At 35.0% G+C, this 12,095-nt stretch overlaps 1 protein-coding gene across 1 annotated transcript; it reads right to left on the bottom strand.

Moving 5' to 3' along the window:
- Positions 1,225-3,919, bottom strand: LOC104782091 (protein DMR6-LIKE OXYGENASE 1-like). The gene is made up of 5 exons (XM_010506915.2): positions 3,699-3,919; positions 3,281-3,570; positions 2,932-3,179; positions 2,061-2,385; positions 1,225-1,540 (listed from the first exon to the last, which is right to left on the bottom strand). The coding sequence occupies exons 2-5, from the start codon at positions 3,554-3,556 to the stop codon at positions 1,286-1,288; spliced, it is 1,104 nt and encodes a 367-aa protein (XP_010505217.1). The 5' UTR covers positions 3,557-3,570; positions 3,699-3,919; the 3' UTR covers positions 1,225-1,285.

Genomic DNA, 12,095 nt, shown 5'->3' with positions numbered 1-12,095 from the left:
TACACATATTTTAAACTCATTACAATAACCAAAACTTGTGAATTTTCTACCAGAAAACCAAAAAAATAAGATTATATTCATTATCAAGTTCTTGACACAATCTTAAAAATACAAAGAATTCCCTTTGCATATCGACCATCCAAACACGATTGTTGACATAGTTTACAAAGCTAGAATGAAATGATACTTATGTTGTGAAGTCTACTACATTAATGTCTACAACCTAGAAACACAGAGAATGATAAACCTAAAAGCACAATTGGATATGTTTATCAGAGACCAGATTGTGTGTCGGTGATCGATTTTTCCCCAAGATCCAGATGTTAAACTCTCAAAAATCTTGCACAACAGCACAATTGCTTCCAAAGATACAGGTTGTTAGATAAAACAATCTTTATTTTGAAGACTGAGCTCGAGCATCTCAGATAAACATATGGAATAACCCTATTCATCGACCATTTGTAACAGCGTAACCCGTCTCCATCTAGTTTCCAAAGAAACCAATCTCAATAACTCAAACCCTTTCCTGGAGTAGAACTGGCCACATCCAACAGCTTAAGTCCTGAAATAGTCTATAATTTCACAAACTCATGCTTTTCCAAGTCACTCTTCTGCTCATAGTTCTGAACCATTCTACATTTTACAAACACGCAATAGTTAGTTAATCTAAAATCTTTTGAACTCTTGGTCCTCTTCTGCCATATAGACTATTCTTTATTGCTTATATCCACCAAAGAACAGCCTACAGATACCCTCTACTTCCATTTTTTAAACTACTTTCTCTTGTGCTTACTCAATCATTAAGCTACAGCCTACAGATTCCCACAAGCGTAATCATCGAGAATCAATAAGCCAGAAGCAAACACTATTGCGTAATTAAACTTCTTTCTAATGCTAGTTATTTGCTTTCCGATGAGTTTTGATGATCAAAACCACCTTTTAAATTAAAATCCTCTCTAGTTCTAGATTATGATTTCTATTATTGTTAACGTGCTGTGAAACCAAAATCTATGTGAAAAACAAAAAAAAAACTCTTGGATATTCAATCAGATTACAAACATATTTGGAACAGAATACTATTAAAATAACATAGCTGAAGAATATCCTATATCTCTAGTCTCGTATTTTCTGTTTGTAGCGGAAAGATATGGCTGTATATTTTGTTATTATTTCTCCTGATATATATATATATATATATATATATATATATATATATATGACGTAAATCTATAACACAATTTAATTCACCTCAATGTTATTAACATTAGGAAAAGGGTAGTTTAATTTATCTTATATAGTGAATTTTGCGTGATTCAAGAAAATTCTTCCACTTAGGTTCTCGAGACGAAACATATTGAAGAAAAGTGGCAAAATCGGTGTCCATATACTGTGGTGGATTAAGTTCATTGACGAGCTTCGATGATGGTTTCACAACGGAGGTCAAGGGGAAGCTATGAAGCGACGCTACTGATATCCTAGGCTTTGTGGAATTTACCAATACCCTATGTAGCACGCTTTTGTATCTCCCATTGCTAAATATCTACAGAAAGAGTGACCAAAAAACTGTTAGTTAAAACAAAAAAAATAGAGATCCTTATAATAGAAATTAATGTTGATGTGCTAATCACTTTTAAATATCAAAAATTAACTACTAGCCTAAGTCTAACAATGATTAATTATCTTGTAGAATTATTTTTCATTAGAAATGCTTTTTTTTTTTTAATAACTCAGAAGTGATTTTAAAGGCTTCCTAGGCCCAAAGACTAATCTTCTGAGACCGAGAGAAACCATGTTAAATTTTGAACCCTGTGACCAACGCTACTCGAACCCAAGTGGCGAGAGTTTTTCTCCCTTTACCACTGGACCAACGGAACTTGGTTTAGAAATGCTTTTATTTAGTAACAAACTATATATTTTTCTAAGTTTAACAATATAGTTGGAATTTTTCATTGTCCATTTCTGTCCCTCGAGTTTAAGATACAAATTATTTAGACAACAAACAACAAAATATAAAAAAACACTTCATGGAAAACGTTCAAGGAATATGCTAATTAATATACCTCGAGATGATCGCCGACGTTGACGACAAAAGAGCCAGGTATGGGATCAACAGTGACCCACTCGTCACGGTAAAGAATCTGAAGGCCTTCGACGTCGTCTTGAAGAAGAAGCGTCAAGAAGCCGTAGTCTGAGTGAGGTGGCATCCCTAGCGTCAGCTCCGGCTCCGGACACGGCGGATAACAATTCACCACCATCAACTGACTTCCCTCTTCCAACTCCTCCACGGCCTCGTCGCCGCCATCGATTTCAAGACTCTCTATGATGGCTTTCACCATAATCTCGAACATCTCTTTCGTGTCTTTAGCGTAGGTAGCCGCCAAACTCCTGTTTTTCAATTTGTTTTTATACATATAAAGTTTATTTACATGTCACTTTTAGTAAATTTACACTATGTTAAATAAAACATATTGGACAATGATTTATTATTATATATTACGCGTGATATGTAAAGTAGCCCCGTGACTGCTAGTTTTTTGGTGGTGCGGTGTAGCTATGAAGATAAATTATAAATAAGTCGTTTTATGTGACCTTTTCTTTGTTATTTAGTATTAGTAGTATGATAATAATCCCACTCATCTCTATTGATTCACAAGCCGCCACTTACATACATATCTTTTTCTAATACATCAAATAACCGCCATAGCCTTTAGATTGCGTATGCACTTTGTGACCAAAATAGAAGAATTTGGTAAAAGATTCTAAATTGTATGTCTAAATTATATATTACCTTTGAACTACCTGTTTTCGAGTTTAATACTTAAAACACATGTGCTAAAAAAGTATTTGTTAAATTTCTTGTTGAAATTTCAAAATTTAAAATATCTATATTTTAGGAAACGAAAAAAAAATGTAAATGTGGGAAAATCTTACCTGAAATCGGAGGGAGAAGAAGGCCAATAAGGAAGATAATCAGGCAGAGGATGTGCGTAGAGTTTCAAGAAGTCCCTCCAACAAAAGACATTGTCTTTGATCTGGTTGAAACTCGTGCCGTACCGTACTGGAGCCGACATGTCTGACGACATGTATTTTGATCTCTCCTCGTACGGAAGCTCAAAGAATCTCTTACACACTTCTATCATGTTCCTGCTCACATCTCCCTCCATCCCATGATTCACCACCTACATGCCCATTAACATAACTAACTTGTTTAGCAAGCAAGCTAAATATAACTTTGTGTAAGCTATGGCTTACTTTAACCATTTGGGATTTGAGAACAAACCTGGAAGAAACCGTAGGTTTCGCAGGCCTCGGCTATGGTTTGTAGAACGTGAGGCCGGTTAGGTCCAAGAAGCTCAGCGAGATCTATGAGGGGAAGCTTTAGGTTTTGTTTTGGTTTGATGAGCTTGTCGGATTTAGTGAAGATGGGTCGGTCATGTACAGGCCATATATATTTGGTTGGCACTTTGGTCACACCATTGTCACAAAGATGTTTCACACCTTTTTGGTATTTCTTGTTCTCTTCTTCCACCACCGGAGCTATCATCGACGGCGACATTTTCCTTTGTTGTACTGCAAATGAGACATCGCCACGTACATGCATCAATAATCAATTAGCAAATATAGAGAAAACTTATCAAAGAACAAAAACTTAGAACTTAAATAATATGTTTTGTAGGGAAGGACGTTGTGTAATATACCTGATGGATCTCGATGCTCTTGAAAATTCTAGAGATATTAAATCTATACGTAAATGCGAGGATCTATGTTTAAAGACTTGGTAAGATGTGGTGTTGGTGGGTGGAGGTATTTATATACATACATACATGTTTGAAGGAGACGTTGAAATGAATAGTCCAGAATTGATATTTTGACGAGTTAAGGCAGTTTTGGTATTGGTCTGAGTCAAATTCTTGGAGACACTGACTTCTTCTTCTTAATTCGTCCTCACCAAAAACCGTTGACATATTGTTATTATTATTATATACACTATACTATTTGAACGATAAGACCACAAGAAGGTAGGGTCTCTAGCTCGCAATAATATTAAATACATTTGAAAATGATAGAAGAAAAATAAGAATGAAAATTACAAAAGTCTACATAGTTTATGTATTTATGGAGTTACCTCCTGAATTTTCACAACAAAAAAAAAGTTTGATATTAAATTGTTGACGAGAAAACATATATATTATAGATAATGTTTGCGTTTAATATAAATAAATAGATGGACATAACAAGATCTTATAGCCTTGGATAAAAAACTTTGTGATAGATATTAATCTCAGAGTAAAAGACCTCATAGATTTTCAGACAAGAGATTGGGATGACCAGAAGCTAGAGTATCATTTTCTGCCAGTCGATGTAGTGCGAATAAAGAAACACAAACCGGTGGTGGATAGAGAAGATTTCATAGTTTGGAGATTTAATAAGAGCGGGGATTTTACGGTTAAGTCGGCTTACTGGTTTGCTGGTCAAATAAATAAGCATCTGATTTATCATGAAGCAGATATTCAACCATCTCTCAATGTCTTGAAAGCTCAGGTGTGGAAGCTACAAAAAGATCCCAAACTCAAAGTGTTTCTTTGGAAAGTGTTGAGTGGTGCTTTACCTGTTCTTTCAAAACTAATTCAGAGAGGTTTGCATTTGGATGAGAGATGTCACGTATGTGAACAGGAGGGAGAATCAATTAACCATGTGCTTTTTGAGTGTATTGGAGCAAGACAAGTGTGGGCGCTATCGGACTATCCGTCTCCAGAGTTTGGCTTTGTAAAGGCTCAGTATACTCCAATATGCATCATTTTCTGGTAAATAGAGGTAATAAGGAGTGGCCTTCTGTGCTAAGAAAAAGCTTTCCGTGGATCATATGGCGTATATGGAAAAACAGGAATATTTTCTTTTTTGAAGGAAAATGTTTTTCACCTATCCAATCAGTTCAAAAAATCCGCGATGATGTGGAGGAATGGAAAGTGGCTCAGAAAATGAATTCCAATGGGGAAGATAGGAGGGAGAAAGAATTGACTGGAGCAGAAGGGGAGGCCGAAAGACGAAACCCGTTACCGCAGGTTGTAACCAACGATGTGAGGTGGGAGTGTCCACAACCAATTGGCTTAAATGCATTGTGGGGATCTCTTGGTCAAAAAGAAACCAACTTGCAGGAGGGTCCTGGATTTTGAGGAATAATGAAGGTACGGTTATTTTGCATAGCCGTAGGGCTTTTTCGAATGTGCCAAACAGAGACCAAGAAAGCTTTCTAGCTACACGATGGGCTGTTGAAAGTTTGGCGAGTCATAGATGTGTGAATGTGATTATAGCGATGGAAGATGTCCAGCTTGTCAAATGCGTTCTGAGACCGATTGCGTGGCCTTCCTTTGCGTATGAAACAGGAGAATTGTTAAAGTGTCTAAGGTTTTTTGATCAGTGGTCACTGGTAGTAGAAAACCCAAAAGCTAATAGAGGAGCTTCTCTCATTGCTTATAGTGTTACAAGTGATTGTCGCCTACAATCCTATGTGGCGTCCGGGTATCCGACTTGGTTACAGGGAGTGTTTGAGGATGAGAGACTCTGTTCCTCTTTATAGTGTTTTGAGGGTGTTGATTGTATGGTCTAAATGGGATTTGTGTTAACCATTTTTTGGATAGGCCAGGTCTACTTGACTGGTGAGTTTGACTAAGGTAGGTTTAGGCTAATTATGGGGGGCTAGCAGGTATTTTTTTGGAAAGCTAGGTGGTAGACCCATGTAATCCTTGTAACAGTAGTATCTTTTCCTCAAAATCAATAGAAATCAGTTGAACAAAAAAAAAAAAAAAAAAACAAGATCTTATAGCTCTCCAATCTCCATTCTTGGTCACAAATGAGCAACAGCTATCATATAGAGATGATATAGTACATATCCTTATTTATTAAATTTCAAATATAAGAATTTTACAAGAATGTTCGATAATGTTTTACTATAATTACCAGATGAAAATGATAGCTTCGATGCATATATGTTTTATTATTATGAAAAGCATACCTAATTGTTTACAAGTTTTAAATTCGGGTTAAAGATTATTTTTATACATATATGATATGAGTTATAGTCTCAGATACGTATAATTTACATAAATGAAGAACGATATGGGGAGGCATGCAAAATCTCAAACTTGATACGTTTTAGATTCGTAGTCGAAAAGGTCTGTAATGAATGCTTTTCGAATACACAGATTTTGGATACGCCAAAATATTCGTGTACTTGCGGCTGTTGTGGATACTCGTACTTGAGTACTCAAGCTTTCATTAAAATACACACACACACACATATATATATATATATATATATATTTAAAAATTAGATTAATTCATATTAAAAAAAGACACAACATAGATCCAAAAAATTGTAATAGAATTTTTTTGAGTCCTATACTGACATTATGAAGCATCGACTAATGAGTCTAAAAAAAATTAAGGTCTGATACTAAATTTTACAAGTGAGAAACGACACACTAATGCCAGTCTTCAACTCAATCGCATAGTTTCAAAGTATAGTTGCTAAAAAATAATGTGGAACGTGAGAATTTAATAAGTGAACACCTAAAATATGACTCAATAAAATCCGATCTTAAAAGCCATGGCGAAAATATGGTAACCTATAAAAAAGTTACTTATATTAGTTTGTGAAATTTCTATCCCAATTTATTTACCTCTACTTAGATTCCTCAATCCTCATTTTATGCATACACCAAATATATTTCATCAATACCCTACAAACAAAAAGTGTAGCAGTTGTATAACATGTGGAGATCGAAAACGTGCAAAATGATTATGTAGGTTAAAAATATGTCGGTCGTGTGTTCACAGCCGTATTAAAGGGTTCTTGAGCAGCCATCAATAGCTAGGAGCCGTAATGATAATTTTTTAGTTCCTTTGTAAATGGTATGGAAAAAAACCAAAAATTTATAAGTCAACAAGTTTAATTAGCTAATTGGTATTCGTACGAACTAACTTATGCCACATTATTATATGAGGTATTTATACGGGTGAAGATTAATTAGAATGTTGTTGAAACTTCAGGAATCATTCTTGTAAATGAAAATCATACAAATTTGTCAACACATAATATTTTGAGTGAGGAAATAAATATGTTGAAATGGTAAATGATAGATGCATATACATTTGATTCCGTCATTTTATCATATATATACATAAACAGGAGGGGGAAGAAATTTCGTGATCAAGACTATAATTTCTAAAATATGTCATTATATCAAAACTTGGAAATAGAAGTACCACAAGAAGTTTCTTAACAAAAACTTAGAAAAATAGGCTCATGTACATGTATCTTTTGCCAATGTTTTTCATTTATGTAGTTGTTTTTAAATTACTCTTAGTGGTGCATATATAAAAGATCCCAAAAATATGATATTTAAGCATTTGACGAAACGAAAGTACCCGGCGCGAGACTTCGCTGCTCGGGTCCCGTTGGGGAGGGAATGGGTCAACTCAATAGGACTTTAATGTATATATGTTTGACTTTTGCAACATTGCTAATATAAAACTTTCCTTAAAAATATGTAATTTAATGTTTACTTCGTAATTGTCTTTCTATTACATCCNTCGAGTTTTTTTTTTTTTTTTTTTTTAAATATTACATCTTCTTATTAGGTCAAGGCTATATAACGTATATCTATATAAATAATATCTAACAGAATTCTAAACAGGTTGATCAGAAAAAAAAAACTAAACACATCAGTTTCCATGAACTGAAATTATCGTTTAATGTATTTTTCTATGTAGTACTATATAAAATGGTTGGACTAATTATCAGAAATAAATAGTTGGACCAAAATTACAATAAGATAACTTATTTTACAAAATAAAATCATAGTTATACCTATGACAAAAAAAAAACATAGTTACACATTACGAAATTATGTAATTTTCAAAGTCCCTCTCCAACTCTAAGGGTTTGACATTATCATTAAATGAATACTAATAAAAGTCTCCAACTAATGTGATCTTGTCATTATAAAACTAAGTAAGCAAGCTTTAGTGTTTTATAAGGAATAATAATGACAATATAGATAAAATGTGATTGGACGAATCTTCCCAAATGTATTAATTAAGGTTTATTTTCATCCATGCATCCCAGCTGTTGACGATTAATAAAAAAAAAAAAAACATAAATGTGATGAATACAACATGCAAAGTAATCTCGAAGTATTTGTATACGATCTTTTCCCCAAGTAATGACTATAGTTTTGATTAAACTATCAGGAAATAATGAATTAAATTATGTCTGAGGATATCGGATATTATTTTATGAAAGTCAAACAACGACATCGTGAAGTACATTGGTTGGTTTTACGATATCCACGTCACATCCATGTATGGGCACGTAGCTAGCTAGCTAACTTAAACTATTGGACGTAATATAAAGCCATATAAAGTGACCCCTTCTTTAATTTTATTTTATCTTTTTTCTTAAGCTAAAAAGTTTCCAGAAGTTATACAGCATCTGCCCCGATCGAGATTAGTATATAACAAGGTTAACATATCATTATCCCACTTTTAATATTCGAATTCATTAATATGAAAATTTATTTATTGTCATTGTTACTGATGCCGGATGGTATACTCCTTGATTTTAACTTCTTGAATTCAACTTTGTTTTTAATGTTGAGTTTAAAAATTGATCTATAGATTCAAAGTTTTCTAAACACATCATTCCAAGAACTGAAAACTCACATATTCATAAAAATTGACCGATTCAAATTAATGACTATTCAGTATGCACCATTCTTCAATCCAAATCCAATTATGGGTTTATAGAGTCGGAAAAGGATTATAGATTTTGTAAAGTCGTTGAAGTAAGTCTCAAAAACATACCCCTATGTAAGCTATAAAGTCTATTCTCTCACAGTAATGCTTTGGAAGTCCGTAAGTACTAGAGTTGATTTTCAGATTTTGCTGTGAAGTCGTTCTTTAATTTCTATTATTTGAATTTTCAAATCTAAGGTTTTGCATAGTGTTTATTTTTTTGGGTATATATTTAGCCTGGTTATTTATTTTTATGCCTGAAACTGAAGATAAATGTAAATAGTCGTGTTGATATGCTGATTATCAATTTTTTTTTTTTTTTTTTTTTGACAAATGATGATTCTATTCATTCATATAGAAAACATACAAAGAAATGGATATAAAATCCTAGAGTTTAAACGATTACAATGAAGGGTTTTCCCCAAAGCCATATGCAAAAACAAACATAAAGGAAACATCAAGCAAGATTCCATGAAAGCTATGACACAAGCGCTAAGAAGCAATTGTAGGCATGTGGGATCATGGTTGCAGGATTGGACATTGTCGAGGATCTCGAGAGATGACAAGTAGGTCACGGTCAAAGGACACAGTACCGTTGGTAGCAGAATCAGAACCAAGGAAGTAACTGAAGTGAGGAGCACTAACAGACGTAGAGCCAAAGTAGGGATTCGGGGGTCAAACACCCGGAGGGTGATGGAGGTGCTGGTGGATGTTTGCTCACCAAGGTGGTACCTAAAGTAAACAGCTAGAATCATCGAGGGGTGGTTGTTGGTAGAGAAACTTCTTTGACCATAACCACAACCTCGACAATTTGAATTCAGGTCTAGTATGCCATAAAACTTCAGGAACTTAGAAGCATGAGATTTCAGGATTGAAGCTAAAACCAAGATTCGCATAACATAAATGTAGAACCGTAACATAACAGGTGGATCCTCTCTGCCATGAAAATGGTGATCAAGAATTCCACACAAAGTTTGTAGTCGGAAAAACATTGGCGAAGAGAAATCAGACCTGAGCTTCGAATGAGAGGTTTTTTGCAGGGCAATGGGAGCAGGAGAGTTTACCATAGAAGAAGCTAATAGCAGGTGCACAAAATAAATGTAATGTCGTAACAAACCAGATGAGTCCTCTCTGCCATGGAAATGGTGATCAAGGATTCCACACAGGGTTTGCATTCGACAAAACACGGGGACAAAGACAAATAGCATGCGCTTCAGGAAAGGGTGTGAATGTTGGGAATTAAGACATACATGGTAATTCCAGATTTGAGGGCCAACATATAATGTCGTAAGTTGAGCAATCGCCATAGTTCTAACATACTCATTGTACAGACACACTAGCTAAATGGATTCTCTGATGCACTCTTCGAACATCGAGTATAGCCAAACAAGCTAATAACAGTCTATAGGATAACAGGGAGCTAGATAGAGAGAACTTGGTCCTTTGGGGATTTGGCAAGACCATTTGGGATGCCATCAAACCAAATTCGGGTCCATAACTTATCCGCAGAGTGGTTGCGGATGGCCAGGGGAGTTGTATCGCGCGGTGGTTTGTCAGAGGGGAGAAAAAGGTTTGCTCCTCTGGTGGTATTGGCCATGGGTCTGCAAAGCTCTCGAGGTGACAAGTCTGTGAGATGGGAGTCCAATATTGGGGGCAAAATGCAGCTCTGGGGGATTCTCCGTCAAGCAACCACTCCGACGTATCCTGGGGAGGTTCGGATGATGTTGCTGAAAGGAGTTCTTCAGAGACGGAGCACACTCCGGATCGAGAAATTGGGAGATGTAGGGACTTTGAAGCCTTTGATGGTAAGCATGGGCAAGAATAGTTGAGGATGGGGTTCGCCGGACTCCACATCCTTCGATACGAGTGCAGGGGCAGATCTTCTTCGTCTGGATTTGGGATGTTGGTCGGGGATTGAAAAAGATTCAAAAGAGGAAAATAAAAGGGGGAAAAAGAATTAAAAGAGGAATCGAGGGAGAACAGGAAGCAGCAGAGAAGCGTAGGAAGTGAGAGCACCCAACACCGGCGAACCGGATCCTTACCAGTATCAGAGAGAGATGGTGGTCGCGACGCCTCGATAATAGTGTCTGGAGAGAATATTAGGGCTAATTATCGGTGCTGATTATCAAATCTTATACGAATTTAATCTAGTGACAACTGGTTATTAAATAAAGATGTGAGTCCTACACAATATATAAGTGTTGGCCTTGAGAGTCCATAATTAGTAGGAACTGTTACGTGAGTTGGCAAGAATAAATAAAAATAGAAGACAGTTAAAACTTGCGACAAAACAAGTAGCACATATGTATGGACGACCAGACCCCGAAGTCAAACACAAAATTCATATATTAACAGGAGAATTATATTGAAAAATACTCTGTATATTAATATAGTATCTGCATGCATTTCGTCTTTTTCTTCTCCATTCGTTGCATTGGTTTTGTAGGCCACGTCAGGCTCTCTATTTCTTTATATTCTTTTGTATATTCTCCTTCGCATTAAAAATTTAGCTAGCTATTATTGTTCAAAATAAAATATTGTAACTATTAAATTTTCTTAAAACAGTGTTAAATGTATTGGCAAAGAAACATATTACATCCCTACCAAAAAAAAGAAACATATATATTACATGTATAGTGCTTGAATACCTTAAACAATAGTAATATTTAGCGATGAATTTTCAACTATCGTTCATTCGCCATTAGTTTCGCCGTCATGAATTAGTTATTTAATTTAAAGATGTCAAGTGTCATTGCTACATCTTTTACAATCGTGAAAAGGCTATGAGACATTGATAAGCTATTACATGTACATATGTATAAATTAGTATACTAGTATAATTTTATAATGTGAAGTTAATTAAAAGAGTCATAGCTAGAATTAAGTTTAACTAATGCACATTGTGACTTAGCATCTTGCAATTGAGGGGAAACGAATCCGTGGACCTTTCCAAGTCCTATCTAATAACAGTTGCCGAAGTCAAATGTTATTATCGTAAGAGTTTTTTTAATTATTGTATGTAAAGTCAATTAATATAAAACTTAGAAGAGCTAGGGACATATTGCTGACGACCGGTTGCAACCGTAACGTTACTCGAACAATTTTTAAAAAGTGACAAGCCACGACACTAACCAATTTCATGTCTTAAACTTTGCTATCAACTATTTCTGGGATCTTAGATAATTGATACTTGGCTGTCGAATTTTAATAATTTTCACGTAAAGATACTGAAAGTTCCTTAACGGAAAATTTAACTTATACTATATAGTGAAATATTGCAAATTATTTTATGGATCTCA

The sequence above is a fragment of the Camelina sativa genome, chromosome 4 (assembly GCF_000633955.1).
Source record: "Camelina sativa cultivar DH55 chromosome 4, Cs, whole genome shotgun sequence".
Lineage (NCBI taxonomy): Eukaryota > Viridiplantae > Streptophyta > Magnoliopsida > Brassicales > Brassicaceae > Camelina > Camelina sativa.
Note: the sequence above shows the minus strand (reverse complement) of the source record. Positions and strands in the feature narration are given on the sequence as shown.

Excerpts from the sequence above, each read along its gene's own strand:
- LOC104782091 (XM_010506915.2), bottom strand. The coding sequence starts at position 3,556 with ATGTCGCCGTCGATGATAGCTCCGGTGGTGGAAGAAGAGAACAAGAAA. Across the intron at positions 3,180-3,280 it reads AAACCTACGGTTTCTTCCAG|GTGGTGAATCATGGGATGGA; the intron begins GTTTGTTCTCAA and ends ATGGGCATGTAG. Across the intron at positions 1,541-2,060 it reads ACGTCGGCGATCATCTCGAG|ATATTTAGCAATGGGAGATA; the intron begins GTATATTAATTA and ends CTCTTTCTGTAG.